This window comes from Trachypithecus francoisi, unplaced genomic scaffold (assembly GCF_009764315.1).
Source record: "Trachypithecus francoisi isolate TF-2019V2 unplaced genomic scaffold, Tfra_2.0 Lachesis_group5, whole genome shotgun sequence".
Taxonomy (NCBI): domain Eukaryota; kingdom Metazoa; phylum Chordata; class Mammalia; order Primates; family Cercopithecidae; genus Trachypithecus; species Trachypithecus francoisi.
The window spans coordinates 129,303,010-129,315,226 of record NW_022681470.1 but is presented as its reverse complement, the minus strand read 5'-3'; the positions used below and the strand labels follow the sequence as shown (position 1 = coordinate 129,315,226).

Sequence of the window (12,217 nt, the reverse complement as noted above, 5' to 3'; positions counted from 1 at the left end):
TCTATAGTGTATCATTATAGAAATTGATAAGTGAGAGAAGCTACATTTATTTTTCAAGCAGTAAATTTTTACAGAAAAATTTTTATAATGGTATTAAATCATAATGGAAAATACTCTATTTTATTAGTTTTTATTTAGAAAGTGGAACTTTCACTTTATCCCAATATTTTCTTCAGAGGTAGACTTTGTTTTTATTTCAATGAGTTCTTCCACTCGAGCTAGAACACTTTCAATCAAATCAAATGTGAAAAGAGCTGAATGTAGGACCTGCAATGCCAAGAAAAAGTAATGTTATTAATGCTGCCTTTAAAAAGTAATGTTATTAATGCTGCCTTTAAAGCCAAACAAAGCAAAGATTTCAGCTGGAGGTAGCTTAGGAATATTTAAGACCAGGTACAGTGGTTCACACCTGTAATTTCTCTGCTTTGGGAGGCTGAGGAGGATTACTAGAGGCCAGGAGTGGGAGACCCTATCTCTACTAAAAATTAGCCAGGCATGGTGGTGTGCACCTGCAGTCCTGGCTAATCGGGAGTCTGAGGTGGGAGGATCACTTGAGCCCAGGGAGTTGAAGCTGCAGTGAGCCACAATCATGCCACTGCACTCCAGCTTGGGCAAGACAGCAAGATCCTGTTTCTAAAGAAAAAGGAAAGAAAATTTCAGATCACCTTAAGCTGCATTTCAGGAGGCATATTAGGGATCTCTTCTCCACCTACAGTTATAGAACAAAGATCTTTAGATTTCTGGGCCTCTGTAAGAAAAGAAAAAAATCATGTGTGACACTTAAAAAACTCTCATATTAACAAATGTATAAGCTACTTTCATCATTCACTAACTTAAAACTAAACGTGTCAGTTATTTGTAAAAATTAAGTCCACTGTTTAACAGCTCAGGGTATACTTAAGCTATAAGCAAATAGAACGAACTATCAAAATTTTGCAACATGTGAATTAATGCTTCTTTAGATAAATAGCATTATTTTGGCATGTATAGGATTCATGAAACTATTTTCTTTAGTATATAATCAATTATAGCCATTATACTAAAAAAGACAATTTCTGGAAATGCCTATAAAAGCACCATCACAGATACACAGAAGAGATCACATGATTGTTATAGAATTGTTGACTTAAAAAATTCTGGATCTAAGATTTTTTTCATAATTTGTATGGATTTACTTGAGGGTGAAATGCAATACCAAAGGAATGCTACCCAAATGGAAATAGCTGTAATACAGATTCTTAGAGCTTGAGGCTTTAAAATATATGCTTTAATTTGGTTTAAGTCTTCATTAACCTGATTTTAGGTAAATTAGTTTATAGATCTGCTAAGAATTTTGACTATAAATAAAATGGCTTAGCTGTTACAGTCTCTAAACAAGTATAAGATTTTTTAAAAGTTCTTAAATTTGAATATGACAGTTGCAAAATTGGACTACTTTTTATACCTAACTGAAAACAAAATTGCACATTACCAACCTTGGCTATTTTTAATTTCTGCTTCATAATGTGCTTTTGACATATTAAGTCCTATATGAAGTGGCTTTAAGAAATTATTCTCAATATTTCCAAGTTCTGTCCATAATCCAGTCTGTTAAGAATAAAAGAATGAGTTATTTAGTTCAACAATGATTGACTGCCTACTACTATTAAACGTGTTAAAAGCTCGCAAAATAAAAAATGAAACATGGTCCTTTTCACAGTGGACTTCACTATTTACATTTATTACCGTATCTAGTTATGTGAATACCAATAAAAAAAAAAAATGTACTTGGGGCACTACGCTTATCACTGCCCCATTTGGATAGCTCCTGGTTTTGAGATCTGTTAACTTGTTAAGTTTTATTTATGAGAAAATTATTTGAAAATAAATTCACAGACATCTCTTCCTCTATGAGCCATCCCCACAACGATTCTACCTTATTTATGCCTTCATCCCATGTATGACCTTTCAATTGATACCTCACCACGGATCTAGTTCTAGAGGATGCTTTCCCCCTTTCCTACTGATGGAAACTTTTCTAATACCCAGCTAATCTGAACCTCCTTGGTGACCAAAGTAGGTGAAGATTTTATCTGTTGAGGACAGCTTATTTTGTCACGTATCTTAAGAGCATTTTCTCTTACAGTACTTAAAGGAGAGGAGTCATGAAGTCTTAATTTTATTTTAAAAAATAGAGAAAAGAAAATCCATTGGTACTTCCGAGTTTCCAGGTACTCTTTACAAAGGAAAATGTCTTAGATAAAAAAGGGAAACTTAGGGACCCAATTTATCCTTAACTAGAATAATGAACTACTTGATAACCTATTGTGTAATGAGCTTATTTTGACCCAAGTAGTATATAACATGTTACTTGTAGCATTCCAAATAAAATCTACACGTCTATGCTGAATAACTGATGTCTCATATATATACTTTTCATTTCAGTCATCTTTTCTTATTTCTCCTATACTAACAGGAAAAGTAGAATTCTAGAGAGGATCTAAAACCCTCAAAAATATGCATACCTTTTCACTCAGCATCTACAAACTTATCTTGGGGAAATAAAGATGGATGTTATAATTCTACTGCAGATGTTTTTAAAAATGTTTAAGTAGTGAAACATTAGAATTAAAATAACTCATGACAGGCAGTTCATAGTAAATTGACACATTAACATAATGGAAAAACTATACAGTCATTAAAGTACTGTTTTTCAGTACATATTGGTGAATGGGAAAAAAGGTTATAAAACAGTGTGATTCTTTTAGTATGATCTCTTTTTCTTTTTTTAAAAAAAAATGTACAGATGTATTAACACAAAACCTAGGAGGGAATACAGTATATCAACAATGGTGTAATTTTGATTACTATTCTTTTTTTGTCTTGATTTTTAAATAATGGATGTTTTAGTTGTATAATTTTTAAATTGTTAAGTGGAAAGTTTTCTTAACCTCTCATGGCAAATTTGGGTTATATGCAGCAGGAATTTCCTTAACCAGTGTAGTCACAAAGTATAACAAGCATATTACTCTTATGTGTACCCACTGCTCTCATTTCTCCTATTTTTACCTCTATCTAGCCTTTTTCTTTTACTGATACATATTTTACATATTTATGGGTACATGTATTTGTTACATGCATAAAATATATAATAATAAAGCCAGTATTTGGGGTATCCATCCTCTTGAGTATTCATCATTTCTATGGGTTGGTAACATTTCATGTCCTCTCTTCTAGCTACACTGAAATATACAATATATTGTTGCTAATTATAGTCACTCTAATGTGCTATCAAGCAATACAGCTTGTCTTTTATCTAACTCTGTTTGTGCCCATTCACCAGCTTCTCTACATTTTCCCCTCCCATGCTCACACTCTGATATCATTCTATATTCTGTATCCACGACATCAATTTGTGAGCTTACACATGTGAGAATATGTGATACTGTCTTTCTGGGCCTGGCATATTTCAACATAATGACATGTAGGTCCATCCACGTTGCTGCAAATAACAGGCTTTTATTCCTATTTACGTCCAGCCTTTTCTTCACCATTTTGTATTCCCTGCTCCCCAACTTTTTTTTTACCTTTTACTTTGCATTCACCTCTGGGTTTATAGGCAGAACTCACTGCAACCAATGGCTTTCAAGACTAGGTTACTGATGACTCACTCTTACCCACTAAAGCACATTTGAACATAAAGAGTATGGAGAAAACACCTAGCTTTGACAAAAGGAAACATTTTATTATATTTACTTTTCAAAAATAAATAAAATACTAGATATGGCTGGAATCCCCTTTATTCAAGAGGCAGCCATTAGCTAAAACTTGAATGTTTTGCATTCCTAATGTATCACTTAATTTTTCATGTTTAAAAGCACATAAATGATACCATACTGTATATAACCTGCTTCAGCTTCCTTTTTGTCAATCTTAAGTTTTTGAGTTATTTATGTTGTAGCTCTAATTTCATTTTAATTGCTGCATATACATTCCATTATATGGAATTTATGTTACTAAGTTTTTAGTATTTCAAAATAATGCAGCATTTACATTGCTGTATGTTTTCCTATTCCCACAGGATACTGTTTTTCAAATTATTTTTGCCATGACACTCAGTAAAAAACAGGTTTTACATTACAACTTAACACACATTTATTTATATAGTTGAAATAAAAGTTTTCCCTCAAATCCTTTCCACATAACACATTTAATCTTAATACTTTAATGTAGAAAAATGGAGAATAAGCGATTCAAAAATAAATATCAGACAGATTTTTATATAATAAATGAGTGTGCTTGACTGCTCATGATGTAATAATTTCAGTAATTCACTATTGAGTCTGGTTCTTTTTATTTTTCAAAGTCAGGTCTGTTGTGGTATTGTTTATATACAGTAAAATATAACCTTCTAGCTATACACTTCTGAGCTTTGACAAAGATATATAGTGATATAAAGTCAAGTAACCACTGCTGCTGTAAAGACATTCCCATGACCCAGAAATTTTTGTGCCCCTTTGTAGTCAGTTTCCTCCCACCTCCAGCAACCAGCAATCTGATTTTTGTTAATGTAATTTTTGCCTTTTCCAGAATGCCATAAGTGGAATTAAAACCATTCGTGGAAGAAATTGACAAAATTCTAAAATTTATACAGAAAAGGTAAAGGATTTAAAAACAGCCAATACAATTTTGAAAAAGAACAAAGTTGGCAGACTCACATTACTTGAGTTCAAGACTTCCTAAAAAGGAATAAAACAGAATAATTTCTTCCTATAAAGGAATCAAGACAATGTGGTATTGGTAAAAGAATATATATAGGTAAATGGAATAGAGTCCAAAAATAGACCCATACTTATGATTTTTGACAAAGTTGCCAAGATAATTCAGTAAATTAAGGATAACCTTTTCTACAAATAGTGTTGAGGTCAAAATAAAAGAAGAAAAATCTCTCAACCCATATCTCACATCACATACAAAATTTACTTGAAATGGGTCATTGACGTAAGTGTAAAACCTAAAACTATACAATTGCTACAAGAAATTATCTCTGGGGGGGGCGTGCCCAAGATGCCTGAATAGGAACAGCTCCAGCCTCCAGCTCCCAGTGTGAGCAACACAGAAGATGGGTGATTTCTACATTTTCAACTGAGCCTCCGCTGCTGATACCCAGCCAAACAGGGTCTGCAGTGGACCTCAAGCAAACTCCAGCAGACCTACAGCTGAGGGTCCTGACTGTTAGAAGGAAAACTAACAGAAAGGACACCCACACCAAAACCCCATCAGTACGTCACCATCATCAAAGACCAAAGGCAGATAAAACCACAAAGATGGGGAAAAAGCAGTGCAGAAAAGCTGGAAATTCGAAACATCAGAGCGCATCCCCCCCTCCAAAGGAACGCAGCTCATCGCCAGCAACGGAACAAAGCTAGACCGAGAAGGACTTTGACGAATTGAGAGAAGAAGGCTTCAGTTGATCAAACTTCTCAGAGCTAAAGGAGGAACTACGTAACCAGCACAAAGAAACTAAAAACCTTGAAAAAAGATTTGACGAATGGCTAACTAGAATAACCAATATAGAGAAGTCCTCAAAAGAACTGATAGAGATGAAAACCATAACATGAGAACTACATGACAAATGCACAAGCTTCAGTAACCAACTCGATCATCTGGAAGAAAGAGTATCAGCAATTGAAGATCAAATGAATGAAATGAAGCAAGAAGAGAAGTGTAGAGAAAAAAGAGAAGAAAGAAATGAACAAAGCCTCCAAGAAATATGGGATTATGTGAAAAGACCAAATCTACATCTGACTGATGTGCCTGAAAGTGATGGGGAAAATGGAACCAAGTGGGAAAACACTCTGCAGGATATCATCCAGGAGAACTTCCCCAACCTAGGAAGGCAGGCCAACATTCAAATTTAGGAAATACAGAGAACGCCACAAAGATACTCCTCGAGAAGAGCAACTCCAAGACACATAATTGTCAGATTCACCAAAGCTGAAATGAAGGAAAAAATGTTAAGGGCAGCCAGAGAGAAAGGTCGGGTTACACACAAAGCGAAGCCCATCAGACTAACAGCAGATCTCTCAGCAGAAACTCTACAAGCCAGAAGAGAGTGGGGCCAATATTTAACATTCTTAAAGAAAAGAATTTTCAACCCAGAATTTCATATCCAGCCAAACTAAGTTTCATAAGTGAAGGAGAAATAAAATCCTTTACAGACAAGCAAATGCTTAGAGATTTTGTCACCACCAGGCCTGCCCTACAAGAGCTCCTAAAGGAAGCACTAAACATGGAGAGGAACATCAGGTACCAGCCATTGCAAAAACATGTCAAAATGTAAAGTCCATCAATGCTAGGAAGAAACTGCATCAACTAGCGAGCAAAATAACCAGCTAATAGCATAATGACAGGATCAAATTGGATAAAGAGTCAAGACCTATCAGTTTGCTGTATTCAGGAGACCCATCTCACATGCAGAGACACACATAGGCTCAAAATAAAGGGATGGAGGAAGATCTACCAAGCAAATGGAGAATAAAAAAAGCAGGGGTTGCAATCCTAGTCTCTGATGAAACAGACTTTAAACCATCAAAGATCAAAAGAGACAAAGAAGGCCATTACATAATGGTAAAGGGATCAATTCATCAGGAAGAGCTAACTATCCTAAATATATATGCACCCAATACAGGAGCACCCAGATTCATAAAGCAAGTCCTTAGAGACTTACAAAGAGACTTAGACTCCCATACAATAATAATGGGAGACTTCAACAACCCACTGTCAACATTAGACAGATCAACGAGACAGAAAGTCAACAAAGATATCCAAGAATTGAACTCAGCTCTGCACCAAGTGGACCTAATAGACATCTATAGAACTCTCCACCCCAAATCAACAGAATATACATTCTTCTCAGCACCACATCACACTTATTCCAAAACTGACCACATAGCTGGAAGTAAAGCACTCCTCACCAAATGTAAAAGAACAGAAATTATAACAAACTGTCTCTCAGACCACAGTGCAATCAAATTAGAACTCAGGACTAAGAAACTCAATCAAAACTGCTAAACTACATGGAAACTGAACAACCTGCTCCTGAATGACTACTGGGTACATAACGAAATGAAGGCAGAAATAAAGATGTTCTTTGAAAACAATGAGAACAAAGATACAACATACCAGAATCTCTGGGACACATTTAAAGCAGTGTGTAGAGGGAAATTTATAGCACTAAATGCCCACAAGAGAAAGCAGGAAAGATCTAAAATTGACACCCTAGCAACACAATTAAAAGAACTAGAGAAACAAGAGCAAACACATTCAAAAGCTAGCACAAGGCAAGAAATACCTAAGATCAGAGCAGAACTGAAGGAGATAGAGACACAAAAACCCTTCAAAGAATCAATGAATCCAGGAGCTGGTATTTTGAAAAGATCAACAAAATTGATAGACTGCTAGCAAGACTAAAGAAGAAGAAAGAGAGACAATTTAATCAAATAGACGCAATAAAAAATGATAAAGGGGATATCATCACCGACCCCACAGAAATACAAACTACCATCAGAGAATACTATAAACACCTCTATGCAAATAAACTAGAAAACCTAGAAGAAATGGATAAATTCCTAGACACATACACTCTCCCAAGACTAAACCAGGAAGAAGTTGAATCCCTGAATAGACAAATAGCAGGCTCTAAAATTGAGGCAATAAATTAATAGCCTACCAACCAAAAAAAGTCCAAGACCAGACAGATTCACAGCCGAATTCTACCAGAGGTACAAGGAGGAATTGGTACCATTCCTTTTGAAACTATTCCAATCAATAGAAAAAGAGGGAATCCTTCCTAACTCATTTTACGAGGCCAACATCATCCTGATACCAAAGCCTGACAGAGATACAACAAAAAAAGAGAATTTTAGACCAATATCCCTGATGAACATCGATGCAAAAATCCTCAATAAAATACTGGCAAACCGAATCCAACAGCACATCAAAAAGCTTATCCACTATGATCAAGTGGGCTTCATCCCTGGGATGCAAGGCTGGTTCAACATATGCAAATCAATAAATGTAATCCAGCATATAAACAGAACCAAAGACAAAAACCACATGATAATCTCAGTAGATGCAGAAAAGGCCTTTGACAAAATTCAACAGCCCTTCATGCTAAAAACTCTCAATAAATTCAGTATTGATGGAATGTATCTCAAAATAATAAGAGCTATTTATGACAAACCCACAGCCAATATCATGCTGAATGGGCAAAAACTGGAAGCATTCCCTTTGAAAACTGGCACAAGACAGGGATGCCGTCTCTCACCACTCCTATTCAACACAGTGTTGGAAGTTCTGGCCAGGCAATCAGGCAAGAGAAAGAAATAAAGGGTATCCAGTTAGGAAAAGAAGTCAAATTGTCCCTGTTTGCAGATGACATGATTATATATTTAAAAAACCCCACTGTCTCAGCCCGAAATCTCCTTAAGCTGATAAGCAACTTCAGCAAAGTCTCAAGATACAAAATCAATGTGCAAAAATCACAAGCATTCTTATACACCAGTAACAGACAAACAGAGAGCCAAATCATGAATAAACTCCCTTTCACAATAGCTTCAAAGAAAGTAAAATACCTACAAATCCAACTTACAAGGGATGTAAAGGACCTCTTCAAGGAGAACTACAAACCACTGCTCAGTGAAATGAAAGAGGACACAAACAAATGGAAGAATATACCATGCTCATGGATAGGAAGAATCAATATTGTGAAAATGGCCATACTGCCCACGGTAATTTATAGATTCAATGCCATCCCCATCAAACTACCAATGACTTTCTTCACAGAATTGGAAAAAACTGCTTTAAAGTTCATATGGAACCAAAAAAGACCCCGCATTGCCAAGACAATCCTAAGCCAAAAGAACAAAGCTGGAGGCATCACACTACCTGACTTCAAACTATACTACAAGGCTACAGTAACCAAAACAGCATGGTACTGGTACCAAAACAGAGATATAGACCAATGGAACAGAACAGAGTCCTCAGAAATAATACCACACATCTACAGCCATCTGATCTTTGACAAACCTGAGAGAAACAAGAAATGGGGAAAGGATTTCCTATTTAATAAATGGTGCTGGGAAAATTGGCTAGCCATAAGTAGAAAGCTGAAACTGGATCCTTTCCTTACTCCTTATACGAAAATTAATTCAAGATGGATTAGAGACTTAAATGTCAGACCTAAAATCATAAAAACCCTAGAAGAAAACCTAGGTAATACCATTCAGGACATAGGCATGGGCAAGGACTTCATGTCTAAAACACCAAAAGCAATGGCCACAAAAGCCAAAATTGACAAATGAGATCTAATTAAAGAGCTTCTGCACAGCAAAAGAAACTACCATCAGAGTGAACAGGCAACCTACAGAACGGGAGAAAATTTTTGCAATCTACTTATCTGACAAAGGGCTAATATCCAGAACCTACAAAGAACTCAATCAAATTTACAAGAAAAAAACAACCCCATCAAAAAGTGGGCAAAGGATATGAACAGACACTTCTCAAAAGAAGATATTCATACAGCCAACAGACACATGAAAAAATGCTCATCATCACTTGCCATCAGAGAAATGCAAATCAAAACCACAATGAGATACTATCTCACACCAGTTAGAGTGGCAATCATTAAAAAGTCAGGAAACAACAGGTGCTGGAGAGGATGTGGAGAAATAGGAACACTTTTACACTGTTGGTGGGACTGTAAACTAGTTCAACCATTGTGGAAAACAATGTGGCGATTCCTCAAGGATCTAGAACTAGAAATACCATTTGACCCAGCCATCCCATTACTGGGCATATACCCAAAGGATTATAAGTGATGCTGCTATAAAGACACATGCACACGTATGTTTACTGCAGCACTATTCACAATAGCAAAGACTTGGAATCAACCCAAATGTCCATCTGTGACAGACTGGATTAAGAAAATGTGGCACATATATACCATGGAATACTATACAGCCATAAAAAAGGATGAGTTTGAGTCCTTTGTAGGGACATGGATGCAGCTGGAAACCATCATTCTCAGCAAACTATCGCAAGAACAGAAAAGCAAATACCGCATGTTCTCACTCATAGGTGGGAACTGAACAATGAGATCACTTGGACACAGGAAGGGGAACATCACACACCGGGTTCTATTGTGGGGAGGGGGAAGGGGGGAGGGATAGCATTAGGAGATATACCTAATGTAAATGACGAGTTAATGGGTGCAGCACACCAACGTGGCTCATGTATACATATGTAACAAACCTGCATGTTGTGCACATGTACCCTAGAACTTAAAGTATAATAAAATAAATTATCTTTGTGATCCAGGTTAAAGATTTCTTAGAACCCATAAATAATCATAAAAGAATAAAACTGATAAGTTGGACTCCATAAATATTAAAATTTCTGTTCTTTGAAAAATACTATTAAAACACAAGCCACAGCTGGAATATTTGCAAAAATATAACCAAAGAATTTGTATCCATGAAAATCTTTCCTTTTATAAAAGTTGTTCTAAGTTGAAAGTTATTTTCTTTCATCCTTTCAGTTTTACTTAGTAATGGAACTGATTCCCAAAATGATTTTGTTTTGTTTTGTTTTGTTTTTGAAGTTGTCTTGCTCTGTTGCCCAGGCTGGAGTGCAGAGGCACGATCTGAGCTCACTGCAACCTCCACCTCCCGGGTTCAAGCAATTCTTCTGCCTCAGCCTCCAGAGTAGCTGGGATTACAAGCGCCTGCCACCCTGCCCAGCTAATTTTTTTCTATTTTTAGTAGAGATGGGGTTTTGCCATGTTGGACTGGCTGGTCTCAAACTCCTAACCTCAGGTGATCTGCCTGCCTCGGCCTCCCAAAGTGCTGGGATTACAATGGTACAGTTTTATAATCATTCATTGGTAAGGAATCTAGAGCTTAAGTTTTTTTTCAATTTCCATTTCTATTTAAGATTCAGGGGTGCAGGTTTGTTACAGGGGCATATTGCGTAAGTTGTTCGTTTCTCTAAGATAAAACATATCCATGAAATATTTGCAGAGCCGGATGACTTCTATACGAATTAGAAGAAAGGAGAAACCTGGGTCTTGTTCATGTCTTTTTATTTCTTCATTACCATCATTGACTGTATTCTTTGCAGGGTTCCTAACTGTTCTGGCAGTAAATTTCACTTTAGTGCAGAACTGCCTAGTCTTCCTTTTGTGAGATATGCTACAGTGAATTTTGAAATGTATAGTTTTAAGCCTTAGAACTGGAAAGATTTCAGAACTGTTACATCAGTGAGCCTCTTTGGGTATGAAATTAAAAGCAGGTTATTTGTGAACATTACAAATGCTTAATTATTACAACTATTTTAAGACTCTTAATTTACTTTTTCTAGATGTTGAAAGATTTTAAGAAATCTGAAAATGTGATTTGTTTGTAGTATTTATTATTTCTTTAAAAAAGATCTGGTAACCTTAACATGAGAAAGAGAAAAAATATTCTCACAGCTTCTTCACTCCTACATGCTTCTAAAAATATTACAGTTTATCATCTGAAAAATTTGTGGAATTATGCCAAACAGAATATGTAAAAAATTTCTTTAGCCTACTTTTGGCATGTGTTTTTATTACCCGAAGTTTTATGATTATGGGCTGTTGCCATTGAAAACAGCTAAGGTTTTAACATTTAAAGATCTAGATTCATCAAAGATCAAAAAAGACACAGAAGGGCATTACATAATGTTAAAGGGATCAATGCAACAAGAAGAGCTAACTATCCTAAATATATGTGCACCTAATACAGGAACACCCAGATTCATAAAGCAAGTTCTTAGAGACCTACAGAGACTTAGACAAACCTGACAAAAACAAGCAATGGGGAAAGGATTCCCTATTTAATAAATAGTGTTGGGAAAACTGGCTAGCCATATGCAGAAAACTGAAACTGGACCCCTTCCTTACACCCTATACAAAATTTAACTTGAGATGGATTAAAGACTTAAATGTAAAACTTAAAACCATAAAAACCCTAGAAGAAAACCCAGGTAATACCATTCAGGACATAGACATGGGCAAAGACTTCATGACTAAAACACCAAAAGAAATGGTAACAAAAGCCAAAACAGACAAATGGGATCTAATTAAACTAAAGAGCTTCTGCACAACAAAAGAAACTATCATCAGAGTGAACAGGCAACCTACAGAATGGGAGAA

The 12,217-nt window shown here is 35.9% G+C and overlaps 1 protein-coding gene across 4 annotated transcripts in view; it reads right to left on the bottom strand.

The window, feature by feature from the left end:
- Window positions 1–27: 27 nt before the first annotated feature.
- GLMN (glomulin, FKBP associated protein) overlaps window positions 28–12,217 on the bottom strand; it is a 59,413-nt gene continuing 47,223 nt past the window's right edge. For 3 of the 4 annotated variants that reach the window (XR_004434339.1, XM_033199731.1, XM_033199732.1), the window contains exons 17-19: window positions 1,476–1,587; window positions 666–748; window positions 32–267 (exon numbers count right to left, since the gene is read on the bottom strand). Coding sequence is in view for 3 of the 4 variants with exons in the window: in XM_033199731.1 (XP_033055622.1) it covers window positions 151–267; window positions 666–748; window positions 1,476–1,587 (312 nt within the window). In the remaining variant the exon portion in view is untranslated. Of the gene's footprint in view, window positions 268–665; window positions 749–1,475; window positions 1,588–12,217 lie in introns of all 4 variants that reach the window. The other variant, XM_033199733.1, reaches the window with a different exon arrangement.